The 21,983-nt window shown below is 41.6% G+C and overlaps 1 protein-coding gene across 2 annotated transcripts in view; it reads right to left on the reverse strand.

Annotated features, from left to right (window-relative positions):
• The window catches only part of KREMEN1 (kringle containing transmembrane protein 1), a 67,651-nt gene that overhangs the window by 23,322 nt on the left and 22,346 nt on the right, over positions 1-21,983 (reverse strand). For both annotated transcript variants that reach the window (XM_074321735.1, XM_019743130.2), the window contains exons 3-4: positions 21,801-21,892; positions 5,227-5,351 (exon numbers count right to left, since the gene is read on the reverse strand). In XM_074321735.1, the coding sequence (XP_074177836.1) occupies positions 5,227-5,351; positions 21,801-21,892 (217 nt within the window). The remainder of the gene's footprint in view (positions 1-5,226; positions 5,352-21,800; positions 21,893-21,983) is intronic.

Below are 21,983 nucleotides of genomic sequence, written 5' to 3' on the forward strand. Positions count from 1 at the left end.
GTATCGCACGCTACCGAGAAATAGTTTGTGAAAGGAACAGTCAATCGATGCGGCCAACTTCATTGTTGTCTTATTTTAAGAAATTGCCACAGTCACCCCAACCTTCAGCAATCACTACCCTCATTAGTCAGCAGCCATCAACATGGAGGCACGACCCTCTACCAGCAAAAAGATTATGAGTCACTGAAGGTTCAGATGATGTTTTTAGCAATAAAGGAGACTACAATATAGTGTAAACATAACATATGCACTGGGGAACCAAAAACTTTGTGTGACTCGCTTTGTCGTGATATTTGTTTCATTGCCGTGGTCTCTAACTGAACCCGCAGTATCTCTGAGGTATTCCTGTCCATTTCTTTTTAGTGTCTGAATAATATTCCATTGTAGGTATGTATCACATTTTGTTTCATCATTTGATGGACATTTGAGTTGTCATTTTTTGGCTACTATGAATAATGCTACTATGAACATTTGTGTACATGTTTTTGTGTGAACATGTTTTTGACTCTCTCAGGTATATACCCAGAATTGGAACTGCTGGGTCATGAGGTAACTTTGTTTTCCAAAGCAGCTGCACCATTTAACATTCCCACCAACAATGTATGAGGGTTGCAATTTTTCCACATCCTAACACTTGTTTTTGTCCTTTAAAAAAACAAAACAGGGCCGGCCCGGTGGCTCAGGCGGTTAGAGCTCCATGCTCCTAACTCCGAAGGCTGCCAGTTAGATTCCCACATGGGCCAGTGGGCTCTCAACCACAAGGTTGCCAGTTCAATTCCTCGAGTCCCGCAAGGGATGGTGGGCTCTGCCCCCTGCAACTAAGATTGAACACGGCACCTTGAGCTGAGCTGCCTCCCGGGATGGCTCAGTTGTTGGTTGGAGAGCGGGCTCTCAACCACAAGGTTGCCAGTTCAATTCCTTGAGTCCCGCAAGGGATGGTGGGCAGCGCCCCCTGCAACTAAAATTGAACATGGCACTTTGAGCTGAGCTGCCTCCCAGATGACTCAGTTGGTTGGAGCTTGTCCTCTCAACCACAAGGTTGCCGGTTCGACTCCCGCAAGGGATGGTGGGCTGTGCCCCCTGCAACTAGCAACGGCAACTGGACCTGGAGCTGAGCTGCGCCCTCCACAACTAAGACTGAAAGAACAACAACTTGAAGCTGAACAGAACCCTCCACAACTAAGATTGAAAGGACAACAATTTGACCATTGTTCCCCAATAAAGTCCTGTTCCCCTTCCCCAATAAAAAAAAAACAACAACAAAAAAAAAAAAAAAAACTACAGCCATCCAAGGTTATTTATCGGGAGGTGGTATCTCATTGTAGTTTTGATTTTCATTTCCCTAAAGACTAATGATATTGAGCATCTTTTCATGTACTTATTGGCCATTTGTATATCTCCTATGGAGAAATACCTATTCAAATCCTTTACTCATTTTTAGAATCCTTTATATAGTCTAGGCATTAGATTCTTATTCAGATACATGGTTTGCAAATATTTTCTTCCATTTTGTGAGCTGTTTTTTACTTGCTTAATAGTGTCCCTGACACACGAAAATTTTAAATTTTGATGAAGTCCAATTTATCTACTTTTATTTTGATTACTTCTGTTTTGGGTATCATAACTACTGCCTCATTCAAGGTCATGCATATTTATACCTATGCTTCTTTCTAAGTTTTTTATAGTTTTAGCTATTACATTTAGATCTTTGATCCATTTTTAATTTTTATATATGATGTGAAATAGGGGTCCAAATTCATTCATTCTTTTGCATGTAGATGTCCAGTTGTTCCAGCACCATTTGTTAAAAAGACTATTCTTTCCCTCCCATGAATATAGCACCCTTGTGAAAAATCAGTCAACCTTAAAAAAATATGTATGTTAATTTCTGGACTCTAAATTCTGTTCCATTGGCCTATATGTCCATCTTTATGCCAGTACCATAGCTCTTTTTTCAGTAGTATAATTTAAAAGTTAAGTTTTGTCTATGGTATGATACAAGGATTCCTTTTTTTCCCCATAAAGAGCTCCAGTTTTTCTCTAGAACTATTTGTTGAAAAACTATCCTTTCTTCCATTGAATTATCCTGGCATCTTTGTTGAAAATCAATTGTCTATTGTGTAGGTCTATTTCTAGACTCCATTCAGTTCCATTGATCTATAGCAGAGGTTGGAAAACTTTTTCTATAAAAGGTCAGGCAGTACAGCAAATGTTTTCAGCTTTGTGGACCATTCACTTTCTTCTCAACTATTCAACTTTGCTATAATAGCATGAAAGCAGGTACGGACAGTCTGTAGCAGATTGAATGTGGCTTTGTTCCAATAAAACTTGATTTACAGAAATAAGTGGGTGGTAGAATTTGGCCCACATGCCATTGTTTGCTGACTCCTGATCTATGGGACTATTCTTACACTGATACTAGTCTCTTGATTACGAGAGCTTTATAGAAAGTCTTGAGATCAGGCATCCTCCAAGGTTGATCTTTTTCAAAATATTTTGGTTATTCTAGGTTCTTTGCCTTTCCATAAAATTCTAGGATCAGCATGCCAATTTTTTCAAAAAGGGTACTATGATTTTGATTGGGATTGTATTGAATACATAGATCAACTTGGGGGAGAACTGATATTTTAATAATATTGAGCCTTCCAATCCATGAACAATGTCTGTATCTCAATTCATTTAAGTCATCTTTAATTTTCCTTTGCAATGTTATACAGTGCATAGGTCTTTAATATTTTTTATTAATTTTATTCTTGTTATCTATGCTCCTGTAAAAGGAATTAAAATTTTTTATTTTTTCAAATAAATGTTTAATTTTTAAATTTTTATTTAAAATTTTAACTTAACTGTTCACTGCTAGTACATAGAAATGCTATTGATTTTTGTATCTGACCTTATAACCTGCAACCTTGCTATATTTATTTATTAGATCTAGTAGATTCTTTAGAATTATCTATATACATGATCATATTGTCCATTAATAAAGAAAATTTTATCTCTTCCTTTCCAGCCTATGTGTCTTTTATTTCTTTTTCTTTTCTTATTTCATTGGCAAGGACCTCCAGTACAATGTGGAATAGAAGAGGCAATCATTGACATCATTGTTCCTGACCTTAGGTAGAAAGCACTGAACCTTTCTCCAATGGATATGAATTTGGCTACAGGTTTTTTTGGTAGATGCTCTTCATCAGGTTGAGGAAGTTCCCTTCTATTCCTAGTTTGCTGACGATAATTATCATTAGTGCATGTTGTGTGTTCTCAGATGTTTTCGCTATATTTTTATTTTGAAATAATTTCAAACCTACAGAAAAGTTGCAAGACAATACAAAGAACTGCCTTATCCCTTTCACCTAGAGACCTCCATTCAAGTTGGCAACTGCCTGAATTATATCCCTCGTAGAAAAGGATCCAATCCAGGATCCCAGATGTACTAAGTTGTTTGGGTATCTTCAGTCTCCTTCAATCTGGAATAGTTTGTCAGTCCTTCCTTGACTTCTGTGACCTTAACATTTCTGAAGAATAAAGACCAGTCATTTTGTGGAATGTCCCCCATTTCATGTTTGCCTCATGTTTCCTCATGATTAGATTCATATTATGCATTTTGGGTAGAAATATCACCAAAGTGATGTTATACTCTTGCCAGTTCAGGTAGGATGATGCAATGTCTAGTTGTCCCATCAATGTGATATTAACTTTGATCACTTGAGTAAGGTAGTATATGCCAGTTTTTCCCACTTTAGAATACTTGTTTTCCCTTTACAGTGTTTTGTGAGGAGATCTTTGAGGCTATTTAAATATCCTGTTCCTCATGCTACTTTTACCCACTAGTAAATGAGGATGTGGACTATTTATATACCTTGATATTTGTTCTCTGAATCAGCTATTACTATGATGGTTGCCAAATGGAGAACTTTCTAATTCTATCATTTCTTCTACATTTATTAGTTGGCATTCTCCTATAAGAAAGTGCTTTTCATTTAGTTATTTGTTCGTTTATTTATTTATATCTGTGTGGATTTGTGGATTCTTATTTTATTCAATGGAATATATTTACTACTATCATTATTTGTTTTGAAGCTCAAATTATATTAGATTTGGCCAGTGGGAGCCCCTTCAAGCTGGTTTCTGTGTCCTTTTGCCAAGACTGTATCGGTCCTTACTTGCTTGTACAAGATGTTTCAGGATCATCTTGTACTTCTTCAGAACCAGCTCTAGAATCAGCAGTTTTCTCCAAGAAGCTCTAGTCCTTTTTAATGGAGAACAGTATTTAGAAACCACGATCTCAGTGCTCAGTGTGCTTTCTACTACCAGTGTGCCACTGTTCCCAAGTCCTCTCTTAGTGAACACAGCTAAGAAAGATACACGTATATACACACATACACTTTTATATTTATTCCTATATCTATCTCTATACCTATCAAAAACCATGTACTATCCTAATAACTTCAATCCCTGTCCAACACTTGAAGCTTCATTCCGGTTTTCCCCGGCTCCCTTCTCCAACAGCGAGAAACCTGGCTCCTGTTAGCCTCAATATATTTACTTATACGCTCCATGCTTTGCAGGCAACCCATCACTTGATCATGCTGGGCCAACTGGTGCCAAAGGTGCTGGGCCAAAGGTGCTCAGTCACCTTTCTTGCACAGGCCCTGAACCCTGCCAGGCTATTCTCCTCGTTTGGGCTGATTAGTGGCCTTTTGACTGAATTATTAAGAAAGGAAAGAAGGAAGGAAGGAAGGAAGGAAGGAAGGAAGTTTTCTTCTTTTTTTGATATAATAGCATTATTGAACCTCTATGGTCAATGAATGAATTCCACATAGAGGAATGGAAGGAAAAAAAGGAACATTTTGGACTGATGTCCAGGCTGGTCCCCTTAATGTATCAAGGAAGTAACCACTTGGCTTATTCCCAGAGGCCCCATGGAACCAGAGATATTCCAGCTCATAACATACAAGGGCACAAGTACATACATAACTCTGTCGGAAGGCAAATAGGGATGCAAATATTGGGGATTTTCCTCCCCCTTTCTTTCAGTCTTTGAACAAGAGTGCTGCCTCACATTTCTGAATCCCAAGCCCCACTCTTCCTCCAACTTTTCCTTGGAAGAAAAGTAGAATTGTATGACTTCACAGGTTGTGTTTCAAAAACTTATATTTTTAAGTTATCTCAGCAGAATGCATTACATCTTTATCTTTTACTACAGATAGATAGCCACAGAGCCATTACCTTGAACCTCTGACTCCGACAAAAACTGATGCAGGTTTGTATGGTAAGTGTGTTAGATGTTTTACTGGCGCCAGTTAGAGGAGGTGGGTTTCCATGATCCTTGTAGCAGCCAAGGTTTCCAGGCACTGGAGAAAAAAGAAAAACAAAAGGATTTCACAACATCTGGCTGTGAAACACCAAGAAGGAAAAGCGTTTTGTGCCAGGTTCTTTCATCTCAGCCAGTATTTCCACTCCTAAGGCACAAATAAATAACAAGCAACAAGCTTTAAAAATGGAAGCCTTAGTATCCTCTGCTAAATGCCACGTTTTGTTTTATTTTGAAGAGTATGTGAGGCCCATATAACTAACCCTAAGACATTTTTCACCTGTTCACTACTGATAGAATTTAGTATTGAAGAGAACTAGGAATACTTTCCTAAAAATAGAAGCTACAATATGTACAAGGTGTGATCAACCAATATGGTGAATGTTTAAATAAAAAATATATATATTATAGTAAAAGACACATTGCCATTAATCCCCCTCAAAATACTCCCGCTCGCTTCGAACACACTTATCCCATCATTCTTGCCACTTTTTGAAGCAGGTCTGGAAGTCCTCTTTCGTGAGTGTCTTTAGCTGTGCTGTCACGGCTGCCTCGATGTCCTGAATCATTTTGACTTTGGGGAAGAGCCAGAAGTTGCACGGTGCCAAATCTGGTGAAGGAGGTGGATGAGGACACACCATAATGTTTTTATTTGACAGAAATTGTCATATACCAGAAGGGATGTGTAACACAGAGTGTTGTCATGATGGAGGATGATTTACGGCACACTTTAAAACACACCTTCTCTCAACTGTAGCTCACACCTGACTGACTGCACCGAGCAAGTTGAAATTTGTCACACACTGTTACTAAGGTTCGATGTGCCACTTCCCTTATTGAAGATCCCTGTCTTTCCGTTGGATGGCACTGGGAAGCAGCATTCATCATATTTCGTGATCACAACAGAAAGGCTCCATGTCACACATCGCTTCTGGTATGGCAATTTCTGTCAAATAAAAACATTACAGTGTGTCCTCATCCACCTTATTCACTGGATCTGGCACCATCCGACTTCTGGCTCTTCCCCAAAGTCAAAATGACCATGAAAGGTCAACATTTTGAATCAATTCAGGACATCAAGGCAGCCATGACAGAGCAACAAAACACTCAAAGAGGACTGCCAGAACTGCTTCAAAAAGTGGCAAGAATGATGAGATAAGTGTGTTCAAAGCAAGGGGGAGTATTTTGAGGGGCATTAACGGCAATGTGTCTTTTACTGTAATATGTATTTTTTTTAATTTAAACCTTCACCATATTTTTTGATCACACCTCGTAAATTTTTTCAGAGTCACTAGAGGACAGGAAAAACCCTTGGAAACCCATCATCCTATACCTTGTGCCTCCCTTTGTTCCTTAAAAAAGCTTCACAAGTGGGTTTCCCCAAGGTCCTTTGGTGAATATATTAGTTTCCTATTGCTGCTACAACAAATTGCCACAAACCTAGTGGCTTACAACAGTATAAATTCATTAACTCACAGTTCAAGAGGTCAGAAGTACTAAATGGGTCGTATGGGGCTAAAATTAAGGTGTCAGCTGATTTTCCTTCTGGAGGCTCAAGAAGAGAGTCTCCGTTTCTTGCCTTTTTCATTTCCTAGAAGCTGCCCCTATTCCTTGGCTTGTGGCTGCACCATTCCAGCCTCTACTTCCATCGTCCCATCTCCTTCCCTCTCTCTGCTTTCAGCGTCACATCCGTCACCTTCTCTGACTCTGACCCTCTGCCTCTCTGTTATGAGGACCTGTGTAATTACATTGGGCCTACCTGGATAATTCACGATAATCTCCCCATCTCAAAATCTGTAATTGAATCACACCTGTAAAGTCCCTTATGCCATATAAGGAAACATATTTAAAGATTCTAGGGAATACATCGCTAGACATGTTGAGGGGGAAGGCATTATTCAGCCTACCCCAGTAAACATATTAGTGTTTCACAATCACACAATCAGATGGTTTGGTCTTGTAGAAAAACCTGTATCTGAGAATAAAGAAACCTGAATATATCGTATATACCAGCTGTGGTGGACAGCTTTCAAAGATGGCCCTCAGTGACCCCACCTCCAGGTAGTCGTGTCCTTGTGTAATCCCCTCCCCTTGAGTGTGGGTTAGACTAGTGACTTGCTTTTGACCAATAGTATGTGGCAAAGTTGATGGGATGCCACTTCTGTGATTAGGTTACAACAGACCGTGACTTCGGTCTTGCTGGTAGACTCTCTCAATTGCCTTCTTGGCTTTACATGCTTTGATAAAAAATATGCCATGTCAGAGAGGTCATGTGGCAAAGCACCGAGGATGGCCTTCAGCCAACAGCCAGCAAGGAACCAAGATGTTCAGTCTCTGCAAAGACTGAATCCTACCAATAACCATGTGTGCTTGAAGATCCTGCCCCAGTGGAGCTCTCAGATGCAACCGCAGCCCTGGAAGACACCTGACTGCAGCCTTATCAGAGATCTTGAAACAGAGAACCCGGAAAAGCCATGTGCAGACTTCCTGACCCACAGAAAGTATGAGACAGCAAATGTGTGTTGTTTTTAAGTCACTGCATTTCAGGGTAATTTGTTCTACAGAAATAAGTAACTATTACACCTATATTATACATACTAAATATATGTTTAGTGAATGAAGCCATGGATTTCTTGTGGCCCATGGACAAGTCAACCTCTCTGGACCTTAGTTTTTCATCTGTGTTATTATTAATTTATGAATCACTCCACTAGCAGATGAAGCCCTTTCCCTACGTGCTCTATTTGGCTCCTCACAATTTATATAACTGAAGATATAATAAGACACGGATGAGGCCTGGTTCTAGAAGCACTTCTAGGTCAGTTAAGGGTTATACATTATTCAATTCCAAAGTGAGCCATATAGACTCTTAGAAAGCATTTTTCCTTTATGTTTAAGGCTGGAAAACAACATGGTCCAGTTTAATAAGCTTTATATCCACAGTAGTCTTCTGACATATAAAAATGTACGTGTATATGTATGTACACACACACACACACACACACACACACACACACACTTAATTTCTACCACCATCTACATCTAACCAGCTCATTTTAAATTGGCAGGAAGTACCTCTGCTAACCAAGAGTCACCCTTCCCCCTTTAAGCCAAGTGTTTACCCTTCTCCCTTACGTCACACATGGTTCAAATATAACAAATGTGGCTCACCACACAAATGTTAAAATGCATCTTTCGGAAACAAACCAAATCTCTATAGCAGCAAATGTAAACAGAAAAACTCTGGGCAGTAGGAATCTAGCATTCAGTGGGGACCTGACTTGGGAATGGTTGGGTTTTAGAGTTTAAACAAATGCAGTGAATTAAGCATCTAGTCAAGGGCATATCATACAAGCCAAGTTTGTTAAAGGCGCATTGCATATGGAAACCCAAGCCACACGTTTAATGGTTCTTAATAAGAACTACTTGATCATGATCGTCTTGGCCATTTACTCTGATTTTTGTCTCATTTATTCCATTATGCTCACAAGTAAGCATGTTATTAGGTATTAGTTTATAGGGCGCCCAAGGCACATAATCATAAACATTAAGATTAGACATCAACAAGGCCATGGGCTGCATTAATGCAGCTGGAACCTATAAGCTTTATTCACAAAAATTCGGTGAGCAAATCCAGGCAGCTCGTGTTCCCCTGGGGCAGTGAGGTCCCAAAACACACCGTGAGGTAGATCACTGCAAATCAGATCACACTATGCTGCTGCTCCATTCATGTGACTATCAATGGCCTGAGGTGGCATCCTTGCTGCCTAACTTGCCAGATACTGTCAATTCTACCTTCTAAAATATTGCAGCAGCTGTCCATGTCTCTATCCACATTGCCACGTCCCCAGTTAGAACACCCTTTCCTCTCCGATCCCTGCATTGGCCTATTCCATCTCCCTGTTTCTAGGCTCACTCTACTCTACTCTAGTCAGTACACCACAACCGGGATAATCTTTACAGTACATTCCAGGCAGGAGTAGTGGCAAGGGCAGAGGCATAAGGTAAGAATGACCTTGGCCTTTGCAGGAACAAAAAGAAGTGAATACGACCAGAGATAGAGAGAAAAAAGCAACAGGAACTGGAGAGGTCTGCAGGGAGCCTGCTTAAAACCCTCAGAGATCCCTGGTTGCCTTCCAGGGTCAAGTCCAAAGTCTCTCACCTGTTAGGCAAGCCCAGCCCAGCTGTGCTGTTCCCCTTACCCTCCCCCCATCAGGATGACCCCTTTGTCCCAGGGATCACACTCTAGATGAAGGTCAAAATAAATTAGTGTATGTGCAAGTTTCCCACTGCATGTTGCTCTTTGGCCTCTGGACTCTTTGACATGCTATTCCCTCTGCTTGGAATATACTCTTCCCTACTTAAGACTGCAGCCTGAACCTCAATTTCCCTGGAAAGCCCCATGGCCCTCCCACCACCCCTCCCACCCCCGCTGTGTAGTACTATACAGCAGCCTATGCTGAACTTGATTCTAAACATCTGTTTATGTGTCTCTCCCCAGCTGGCCTGGAACAACTTAAGGGTTGGATTGTATCTTCCACACACCCTTGTATTCCTGGCATGGTCACGGTCACACAGCAGGTACTCTAAAACTGTGTGCTAAAACAAACAGGTCCTACGATGACAGCAGTTAAAACCATGGAGTGAGTGGGTCAAGGTACTTCTTAGGCAGCAGTGAATGAAGAGAGCAGAGTAAAATGGAAAAGCAGAGCTGATCTGCATAACGTCCACTGAAAGCGAGTAACCATTGGTTTTGAGTCCTGCCTGTTCCCTGTCCTCTTTGGCTATCTAGAAACACCATTCTAGATAACTGAGTTTTCCATCAATTTTAAAATTTAAAATTTTATCTTTATCATTTTGGATGAAACATTTCTACAATGCATTAGCTATGCATTGGATGGCTCAGTTGGTTAGAGCATGAGCTCGAACAACAGGGTTGCCGGTTCGATTCCCACATGGCCAGTGAGCTGCACCCTCCACAACTAGATTGAAGGACAACGACTTGGAGCTGATGGGCCCTGGAGAAACAGACTGTTCCCCAATATTCCCCAATAAAATTAAACATAAATAAATAAAATGCATTAGCTAGTTCTTTAAAAAAAAAGCTTAACTTATTTTAACCTACTTTAAATTTTTCTTGGTGGCTTGAGGTCATCAAATGTACTTCAGCAAATGCCCCAGACTGCTGTGCTTTTTAATGTTCTTGTGTCTGACTTTAACATGTAATCTGTCTCCTCAGTGACTGTCAAGGCTGCTGAATCCTCAAAACATTAGAACTGAAAGGAGTCTTCGAGAGGGCACCTACTTCCTGCTACTGTCACCACCTGGAGTCTTTGCTTATCCTCTTCTTAATTTGCTCCTTCTTAGGCTTAGAACAAAACTATTGAGCTTATTAGAACTGTGTGAAAAATAAGAATAAATCGTTTCTCCCTTTTGGTCCTTGCACGCAGGGGAACGAGGGCGTGAAACAAGGACTTGGTGTGGTCCCGCCATTTCCTCTGCTTTGGGTCTCCGCACCTTTCCCAGGGCGTCCAACAGTGCTATGCTGGGACAGAGCACCCGGAGGTTCACAACCTCGGTGGCCACTGTGACAAGGGCCCAGGGAAAAATGTGCCATTTTTCAGTGGAAAACAAGTGGCGGTTACTAGTTATGACGACTGTGTACTTTGGATCTGGATTTGCCGCACCTTTCTTTATAGTAAGACACCAACTGCTTAAGAAATAAGGACGTTTTAGTTAATCCATGAAACAGACATGAAGAGGAGCATTTTTAAGAGGTGCAGTCACTTTGAAAAAATGATCAAACTGTTGAACTCAACATACTAGATATGCTTGTAAATAAACTTATGGCAAGAATTCTTACTGCCTTTTCTCTGAAATATGAAGGGGGGGAAAAAGAACAAATCGTTTCTAAAAGAGGGAGGGCCTTTATGCTCACCACTTTCTGCCATTCACATTAGAGCTCAGGAGTTGTTTTTGCCTGCGCCCTTCCCGGTACTTGGCACGATTCTGAAGGGCACTGGTACTACCTTCATCCGTCCAGAAGCAGCCAGCATTTTGCAGCGGTCACAAACGTGGGCTTTGGAGTCAGACAGACCCTAGGGTGAATTCTGGCTCCTCCACCACAGCCTTTCTAAGCTCAATTTTATCAACAGCGGAATGAGGAACAATACACGACTCAAAGGGTTCTTCTGAGAATTAAAATGAGATAATGTAAATAAAGTAAACACCACAAGACCTGGCAAGATACTATGTGCTGAATAAATAGTGTTTATTATTATATGGAATAAGACTTTCATCATTCACCACACAAACAGGAACAACTTGCTTAGTAATAGAAAAGTAAAATAGCATTGAATTAAAAGACAAAAATCAAAGGCAGACACCTCAGAAAACTGGGTTGGATTCCAGATATTCAAATGTTAATCTCTTACATCTGGCTAGCATACAGTGCACTTTCACATAAACATCTTGCATGAAACTCATAGCCCTTTCTGGAAGGCAGGCCAGACGATGTTATTCCTATGTGACAGAGAAGAAATCAGTTTAGCAAGATTAAGGGCCCTGCATGGGGGCATACGAGATGGAAATGGAGAGCGGCATAGAACTCTAGGGTTGCGGATTCTCACTCCATGGTTTTTTTCTTGGTGTCCCTGGCCTCCTTTCCTGACAGGGCTAGTCTGGGGGAGCTAAATGAAAATGACGCCCTGAGATTAAAGACAGAATCCTCAAACACGCTGGTCCCTCAATGTTCTGTGCACCACAAGGCCAGCCTCAGAGACAGCGGCCAGCTTCTGAGGGGTGCCACTGCCCTCTGAGTTGCACTGGAAAGTGTGGCTCGAAGTCTCGCTGGAGAAGACACGTCATGTAGTCTTCAAAAGCATTACTGGTCAACTGAGTAGATTTCCAGACCATGTCCCACCCTTGGCTCTTCCCAGAAGCAGGGAGGAAAAGTCAATTTGAAAAAGGATATTTGTGCTCAAATTCCCTTTTACTTTCAAGACCACTTTAAAGTCCTGTGGCTTGGTCATGCATTTTTCTTCTTACCAAAGAGGCTTCGTCACATTCAATTTTTTAAAAATCATTTTAAAATACAATAAACCCCTTGTGGATCATAGCTGATGCTTTAAAACTCATGATAGTTAGTTCCCAGCATTCTCTTCAGATGTTCAGGGTTCTTTACAGAGATAAAAATGTTAGAGGTGGCTGAGGAAGGAGGCTCTCTACTCAGATTAACCCAGGAACTATTGTTCTTTTACTATCACAAGAGACTGTTGGGAAGCAACCAGTAGGCTTACTAAACACTTGCTACATTTGGATATAACTGTGACCTCAGTGTGAAGGAGATCCACACATCCACAGCTGACAGCCCTTTTCTGAGGGCCACCTATTGCCCACGGCACCGGCTCTGAAGAGCTGCTCCCACGACTGCTGCTCATTGGGGACAAGCAGAAGGACCCAATCCTCTGGCCACAGTTGACTCCCCCTGGGATCACCAGATTCTCTCTCCCAGGAAGCTGGAATTGGGAATCCAGTTAGTGAATTGCAGGCACTGGACTTGCAGGGTTCTGTCGAGTAGGGATTAAGGCAGCCGACCATGTTTGAACCGCATGAGTTGGTAAGTGAGCTGGTTCTGCTGGTCCACAAAGAGGAAGAAGAACGAACACCATGCTGAGAGAGATGCAGAGGTGAAACACCATGAGAGAGCTGGGAAGAATGGAAACTTTCTTCCCAAGGTCTTGGGCACAGGGATTTGACTCTGCAATGTACTCCCAATGTCCTTCCAATATATCTCTTTTGCTCAAGTTACTCTGAGGTCTATTCCTGGCAATCAAACAATTCCTGACAAAGACAGAAAGTGTGCCCATTATGGTAAAAGCTCAATTTGAATACAAAGCTTCATAATTTGCATGAGAAGTCCTGACTGTTACTGCATTTTCTGTTCCAGTGCTCTGGCCAGATCTGGGATATTTAAGAAACCAGAAGCAAAGTTCTGATCCTGCATTTTAGAAAACTCTTCCCTGGCTCAGAAAAATATCTTCTACTTTTTCTTATGAATAAAATCTGCTTCTTCAGAAACAATGCCGTGATTCTGCTTATTTTAAATGTCATTTAACCTTGTGAGACAGAGACCATCTTCTGCCCCAGGGACTCCACATTTGGTGCCTCAGTGGCTGATTTCTCCCTTCCATGGGAACAAGGACCAAGTACACAGGAAACGATGCCATCGGTGTCCTATCAGAGGACCAATCATGTGGAATCCTTACATCAGAGCATCAGTGGGCTAAGTGCAGGTTCCTCCACGTGCTCGGCCCGTGACCATGAACATACTGCATCCCATCCTGTCCATCTACAACTTCCCATCCGAACCTGACAGCTGCCGTCTTGGCCCACGTCCTATCACCATATGGCCTCACCCTACCTCCATACATTGATTTCTAAACACCAACTCTCCTTTTCAGTAACTCTGATCCTTCAAGCAGCCCTACATGTGTGTCTGAATCTATAACAACTCACCCAAATAAGTAAACAGCCTTCTCTTCTCCTATGAAATTTTACCTTTAGGGGAAGGTAGTAAGAGTTCCCAAGGATCTTGATCCCCATATGGCCGTGATAGATCACAGCTGTAGTTCTCTTCTGGTGGGAGTTCCTTCTCTAAAACTTAATTTCTGGTTATGTAATGTGGTAGACAGTCTCCAAAGGAGGCTCTAGTAATTTCTCCCCTCCCCCCACACATGTGTGTTGCTCCCTACTTTAATAGTTGGAATCAGTTTCATCTCCTCTTGAATCTGAGCTCGCCTTTCAACTTGCTTTGATCAATAGAATGTGGTGGACTTCTGAGTTCATGCCTTAAGAGGACTGGCAACTTCTGCTTCCTCTCTCTTGGAAGCCCGCCACCATAGAAGAGGTCTGACTATGCTGCTGGAAAGAACAGTCACCGAGGTAGCGGCCTGAAGCCATCTTGGACGTCCTAGCCCCAGCAGACCCCCAGGTGAAGGCAGTCACCTCACAGAGCCCACAGGAGAGGAGCAGAAGAATCTCCCAGCTGAAACTCAGCCAACCCACAGAAGCAGGAGAAATGATAATCTGTTTTTGTTTTAAGTCAGCAGGGTTTGGGGTAGCTTGTTATGCAGTAACAGACAACTGAAACACCTTACTCAACAGAAGGTCAGTCTAAGTTCAAGAGGATGATACAGCTGTGTCTCCTGGAAGAAGAGCTCAGTCTGTTGACGAACTTTTTTTTCAGGGACACCACAAATACCCCAGGCAAGAAACCACAGAGCCATCTTTTACTCTTCCTGCTGTTTCATCCCTTATATATTCCACTTGTCATCAAGTTCGGTCTTCTTCCTAAATGTATCTGGAATGTAACCCTTCCTGCTATATCTCACTGTTGCCATCATAGCCCAGGCCCGTATCCTCTGGATTGAGAAATCTACACCTATCCTCTCCTCCCCAAACTTCCTTCCTCCCATGCATCCTGTAAATGGGCTCATTTTCCTAAACCAGGGCTTTCAGCATGTCATCTAATCAGCTCTGGCTTTCAAGGTCTGACCTGGCTCCTCTCTGTCCACTCCTCTACTCGGGCAGCTTGGCTCCCAGCCCACACGCACAATAATCCTGTGCCTTTCCTCCAAGTCTGTCAGGCTGTTCCCTGCCCTGGCGTGCTCTGACCCACCCCGCTCCCTCAGCCGTCACCGTGATGATGCCTCCAATCTCCAGAACCCATCCTGAGCCCTCTCCTCCTCAGCACTCTACATCATAATTCAATCTTATTTATATAACTGGTGGGCTGATCTCCTATTTCTGCAACTCAGAGTCCCAATTACATCATAAGATTGAGGGTGGGGACTATTTCTTATGTTTATGTATATTCCTTATACATAATATGTATATTCCAGTAAGTGCTGGTGTAAAGATTTTCAGTAAAATCACCCTTATTGATCTAAGTGATTTCCCCTCTTAAAGTTATTAGTATGCTTTACACAACTGTGCTTCAGAGCGTTTCGGAAATATAGTCTATATCTGTCACTGAGGAAAATGTCCATTTGGTTCAGAAAGTCTATATATTTTTAATGGAAAATTAAATAATATCCACTGCCCAAAACAAAGAATCATCGAGTCTATATGCCAGATCTGAAACCATAAAACTGCACTGTAAGAACCAATGCAGGGCCTCTGAATGCATCAGGCCCCGGGGGAACGGCCACCACAGATGCTGAGGCACGGGACAAAGCCCCACGGTCAGTCGGATAAAAAAGGAATGGACAGAAACAACACGCAGGTTAGGAATGCCCTGTTTAGGAATTAGATGCTAGGAACACTCCAGGGATAGTCTGTCCCTTAAGTGAAGCACAGGCCACCACAATACCTGATGGTACTTTCATGCCACCATGTGCTACGTCTTGGACTGAGGATCATGCATGTTTTACTCATTTAATCTTCAAAATAACCCTGGAAGGCACAGATGAAGAAACCAAGGCCCAGGGGAGCGTCATTTTGCAGTAAGCTATTAAACGAGCCATGATTCAAACTTAAGCTGGTGTGACTCTCAAGTCCGCATTCTTTCCACTAGCTTGTGTTTTCTATCTATGGGGAGACACACGATTTCACATCATCAAGAGTATTTATGAGCACCTGTTATGGCCTCCGCTGGGCTAGGTGTTGTGGCTTGCCGGAGGAAAGCCCCAAGAATTCCATCAGCCCCCTTCCATAAATAACATACAATCCAAGTAAAATGAGGGTACCTGCTATGCAAATACAGCTTTAAAAGAAATTCTGGAATTGCGCTTTCTAAAGTAAGCCTCTCGTTCACAGAAATTCCAGAGCCCCCCCTGCTCCTATCTTGGAAGAGCTTAGTCTAGTTGGGAAAACAAAACTACTCATATAAAGCAAGAATAAACAACAAAAAACAGGATTCTGACAATGACAGTTTGGGCAGTCTAAAGGGGTCAATTAAACAAAAACATTAAGTAACTGTAATGGAAAGACAGACGAGGTGGAAAATTGCACAATTTGTATTATTAATGTTCATTTTGATCTTGCTTTGGCTGTTGGCTAAAGTTTGAGGTTTTGTTTTAACTGTAAAGTGTTAATGATGCACAGAGATGAGTCTTTCTCAAGGTGAACTTCCGCCCACGCAATAAAGACGCAGTGCTGGGAGAGACCCTGAGACCTGGACATGGCTGCCTGATGCAGTGTTTTATGCAAAGGGTCCGATCCTGGGGAGCCCCTTCCCAGCTGAGAACAGCTGGGCTGGGAACACCCGCGGAGACGGCCCAACGTTCTACAGAGCAGCTCTGCTGTGCAGCAAATGCTTCCTGGATACATTGCAGCCTGTTTTACTCCTGGGGCTTGGATTTCCCAAACCCAAAGAAGAAAAGAAAATGACTTAGAGCTAACAGCTTGAACTGCAGACCCTCTGTCGCCACTGAGTTAATCCTTTGGTTTCCACAACGTTAAAAAGGCAATCTTAATAATTCGGCATACCATCAGAATTTCAAACTTTAATTCCCAAACAATCCACAAAGAAAATTCTCAAGAATGACCTCAACAGTAGCCTGGATCCATCCCAGGGACCCTGTTTTCACAGAAATAAAGGAAATGGGGTTATTCTCAAGTACTGGAAGGAATGTGCACTGGTCTTGCCATTAGGAGTCCTAGATTTATTAATAAACCCTATTTGGCTCTGAGTGTAATCACCATCAAATCACATAACTAGTCTAGCCTCATTTTCTCATCTGAACAATGGTGGTGGGGGGGGAGGTTTCTCATCTGAACAATGGTGAGGGGAGGGGAGAGGTGGGCATACCACCTGCTTCACAGGATTGTTGAAAAAGTTAAATAAGATAAAGTGCTTTGTACATAGTAGGTACCCAGTAAGAGCTTAAATAAAAACTACAACATACTAAAACTCAGTGCTGACACTAAAATGCAGAAAGTGCTGACGAACAAAACATTTTCTATAATTGAGGGAATGCCTTGACCACCACTGTTCAAGTGCCTTTGGCTTTTTACTCAAACGCTACAGACAACTTTAAAAACTCTTATTAGTTGGAAGCTTTCATATCCTGCTTTTTAGGTTGCATTTTTGTAAAGAATAACAAACCTGTTTTAACAAGGTCAGGGTGTCATTGAATTAAAAGGAATTTGAGCCAGTGAGGTCACTCGCTGGCTAACAGCGACCAAAGGTCCCATACTGCAGAGGTGCTACCACTGGTGTCCTCTTAGGGTGGGTCTGTGTGAAGGAAACAATCACGAGAGAACTTCTCATGGATTAAGAGGGAGAAGAAACCCGGCCCGACATCCCTAATACAGAGGCTTAGGAAGCTATGGAGAAAGGTCTCCTTCTGACACTCCACACCCTCCTCAGCCTCATTACCATCTTCCTGAGTCAAGTTCAAGCTCCGTACACAGATCATAAGACCTGCCATTATCTGGCCACATCTAATTCTTCTCAGACCTCATATCCTGCCTGCCTTATTAAAATTTCTGTCCCGGCAACAGTAACTTTGCTCGGGAACGTGTGTATATGTGTGTGTGGACACACTCTGCCTCCATGTTAAAAAGGCAATCTTAATAATTCGGTCCTCCCTGCTTCCCCCAACTCTAACATCTAGAACCTGCCTACTAAAAAGTGTGCTCCTGTAGTTCCAGCATCCCAGGGACTTAGTGGACACGCAGTCTCAAGTCTGTCCCAGACCTACTGAATCAGAACCTTCATTTTAATAAGATCCCTGGTGATTGAGCTACTACTACATTTTTATAAGGAACCTTCAAGTTGGGGAAGCCCCGCCCTGAGACCCCACTGCGTCCTAAGCCCTGTTGGACACTCTGACAAACAGTAGCCCCTGCCTCCCACCCCTAGCAGATGCCCCTCTTTGGTGCACCCAACCTTTTCCTCATCTCACTTATTATAGAGTGTCCTGCATATGCCTGTTTATGTGTCCTTGGTTAGGGGCTCCCCACAGGCTGCAGACCATGTCACCCTTGTGTCTCGTATGTTGTACAAGGTCTGGCAGATGGTCGGAGGTTAAAAATGTCATTTGTCACAGATAATAACTTCTAAAGTCCTTGTGATTTTAAGCTTTAATAACTAATTTTAAAGAACTATCTTTAATATCTAACTTTAATTTTAATAACTAACTTAGATGAGTTTTAATAACTTTAAAGAATAACTAATAGTTTTAATAAGTTTAATAACTAAAACTGTAATCACTGACTTTAATAACTAACTCAGATACCTGTGAGCTACTTGTAAAAGGATTATAATTTAGGTTAATCATGTTATATATTTGAATCCAGATACTTCGCATGTTGTACGTATGTATGTTTTTTAATATTTAAAATATTATACAATTTATATTTTACAATGGAAACTTCCAAACATACACAAAAGTAGGAAAAAATAATGAGTCTATCACCCCACATCAACAAATGACCACTTTTTTCTTTTATATCATTTCAACCACAAATATTTCAGTACGTGTCTAATTTCAAAGGACTTTGTTATACATAATAAAAGTGATTCTTTAATATAATGTAATAAATAGTCTATATTCAAATTTCCCTGATTATTTCAAAGATGAATTTTTAGGTTGGATTTGTAGAAATCAAGTGATTGTTTTATAGCAAACAAAAATAGCTCTCGGAGCTCAGAGGGTAAATTTGTCATGCCTGTGGCCTCAGGCCCAAATCAGCTATGTGAAAAAAATTATATTAGTCTTAAATGCCATTTGCAGCTCCTTCCCTGACTCACAACTAGATTTACTTTTAAAAACCATACAAAACTTTTATGAAGAACCTACAGGTAAAATAGAGCAAAGCAAAACCCAGGCTGAGGTCTATATAAGCAGGCTTCTGAAAAGCAATGAAATAAACGGAATTCGAATGGTGAGAATTAACAAAAGAGAGATATGCAAAGACTGAATTTTTAAGCCAAATGATTTCCCCCTCAATAGCCAAACCAGCAGGACTTAGAGATTTAGAGGGTGGGACCTAGAGGGATGGTAAACTTGATGATGTTGGAATTTGCTTTAAAAAATCTGTATTTCTTCTCCCTGCACTAAGAACTTGGGGTTTCTGGGAAACATACTAGGAGAAATGGTTTGAAGGGCAAATCCAATTACCTTGGAGTTGTTCTTTTACAAGTAAGTTCTGATCCGTGCTACATAGGTCAAGAGCACAGTCCAAATTTCTCTTGGCCCCCTTTTTGAGTCATACTTCATTTATGCCTCCCTGCTTGTTTTAGCTCTTTACGCAACATGCCGAGGGGCAGAGATTCCGGTCTCCACACAATGGCCCACCATTCAACCAAATTCTGTTTTGTCCCTAACATTCATTCCCCCTGGCTCCTGCTGGGTCTGTTATATTCAGATATGAACTTTCAGGAATCTGATCATGTCACAGGCCTTTTCCTGTATGAGAAGTTCAATGCTAATCATGAATAGTGGGCTTCACACAGAGGTTTAGTATTATTCATGAAAATTATGACTCCACATCCAGAAATAGGACAAAACTGGCTTAAAATAGGCAGGCTATATCTTGGATGAGTCCACCAGGCAATTACCAAGGTTTCTTGCTGCAAATATCACAGGACGGTTTCTCAGCTATGTTAATCAGACACACTAGATGCACAATGTTGTCAGACTCAAGGGCTGAGGCTCAGCTTGACGGGCAGCTCTGGGGCCCACAGGGTGAACGGAAGGGTTTTCCAAAGAACCAAAGCTAGACACTCCCCCAAACTAGGTGCGCCCCAGTTCTCATTCCCAACTTCTGTAAGTCTCCCTATCCAGACCATTTCAAGGCCAGATTTAGAAGCTTTGAGAGGGTTAAACAAGGAGCCGTAAGAAAAAAAATGACATTTAATTTTCCTTTTTTGGAACAGTGAGGCACATCCAACAAATATTATGAATTAGAAGGGTACTAGATGGTTTGTACCATTTTGTTATAATTCTTTCTTCTGGAACTTAGTTTCAGTGACCATATGAGTCAGCTCCCACTGGCCCAAATTATCTTTTATAAATGCAAGTTGAGGATTATCTTTCCAAATAAAAGTGCCCAGATTTAAATCCCCTCTTTGCCATTCCTGAGAGAATGACATAGGCTGGTACTAACAGGCTATCTTTGTGTAGAACAAATGGACCGAGAAAAATCTGCTTTCCTCTCTCCCCCTGCCCCTTTCTTCTTTACATAACTAGAGCCAAATGAGATGTTTTTCATTTTAAAAATTTGATTAAGTAGACTGAGCCAAAGCCCTTTCTTCTGGTCTTTACTCTTTGCTCAATTCTAGGACTGAACCAAGACATACTCACGTTGGAAGGACCCTGAAGCTAGGGCCTAACTGCCAGGTAGTGGAGACATTTGGAAGTTTAACTTATGAAAAGTGAGCACTGGGCCTGACACCAGTTTAGTGGCTGCCCCTTCCCCTTGAGGCATCAGAATTTAGGCTATTGTAGTGGGCGTGAGTGAGAGGGTCCCAGGTCCCAGGCAAACCGCCCTATTATTCTACATACACACACAGCCTCCGACCTGAGGCGTGAGAAAGACAACAGAGCAAAGAGTAGGTTTAAATAACGAGGAAAAAATAACCCGGGTACAATTCTTATGAATGGGCTGTCCTTTTCTTCAGCTCTAGGAACTGAGAACCCCTGCTCCTTTGGCATACTGAAAAAGATTATTACAAACACTACATTAGTAAACTCCTTACAGTACCAAGCTTAGTTTTGGTTTCTGTACTTTAAATCTTCCCACAATATTTTCTACCTTGTTTTAAAGGATCTTTCTAAGATCCCATGCCACATTATACATCCCTTGAGGATCAGGGTATCTTTTTGCCTTTTGTACCTTGCGTATAATAAACACTGAATATAGGAATGAACGAGTGAAACTGTTAGAAAACAGTCTTCGTGGTAAAAGGCTGTAGAAACTGGTTTTTTGGTAGTAGAAAGGGACAAGTTGTAAGTTTTCATAAAAACAATAGAACATCTTTATGCGAATGTGAGAAAAGGATTATCACGTTGGCTTTGGAGGGTGCCTAATTAGGTACTTACTGAATACCATTTTTCAGGGGACAAAGTATGTCAAATACAAATAATAAGTAGTGTCACAACTTAGCTTTATTGTCTATAAAGGGGTTCTTTATTCATTCTAAAAAAGTTCATTCCCAAAAGTACATGGTACCTTTTTTTTTCTGCCTTGCTACTGAGCTGTTGCCATGTCTATCCATGAAAGAATCAGCATGAAAACATTAAGTAGAAGTAGAAATTCTGGTTGGGTTTATCCATCAAGGAAATGGGGTCCTGAGGGAACCAGGCATTGCCATTTCTGAAAAGCCTCAACAAGAGAAGTGAAAATCCTCAGCCCAGAATGCCTTCTCCTTTTACCTGCTTCATGAAATCCACCTGCCTGAACTACCTGCCCTCTGGCAGTGCCCTTCCACTCTGCATTCTGAGTGTTCAGTGTCCCGAAACTTGCATTAGAGTCTTACTCTGGCAAGCAGGTATCTCGCAGTACTTCCAGTAGACACCATCTTCGTGCTCTGCCACGTAACACCAGGGGCTCACATCTCCATCCGGGTTTCTGTTGGGGGAAAGGACACACTAGTGACATTTCCGTTGTTTTAAGTCAACTGGCTCATTGCTTTTCAGTTTTACCAAAAAGGACTGCTTCC

This window comes from Rhinolophus sinicus, linkage group LG16 (genome assembly GCF_036562045.2).
Source record: "Rhinolophus sinicus isolate RSC01 linkage group LG16, ASM3656204v1, whole genome shotgun sequence".
NCBI lineage: Eukaryota > Metazoa > Chordata > Mammalia > Chiroptera > Rhinolophidae > Rhinolophus > Rhinolophus sinicus.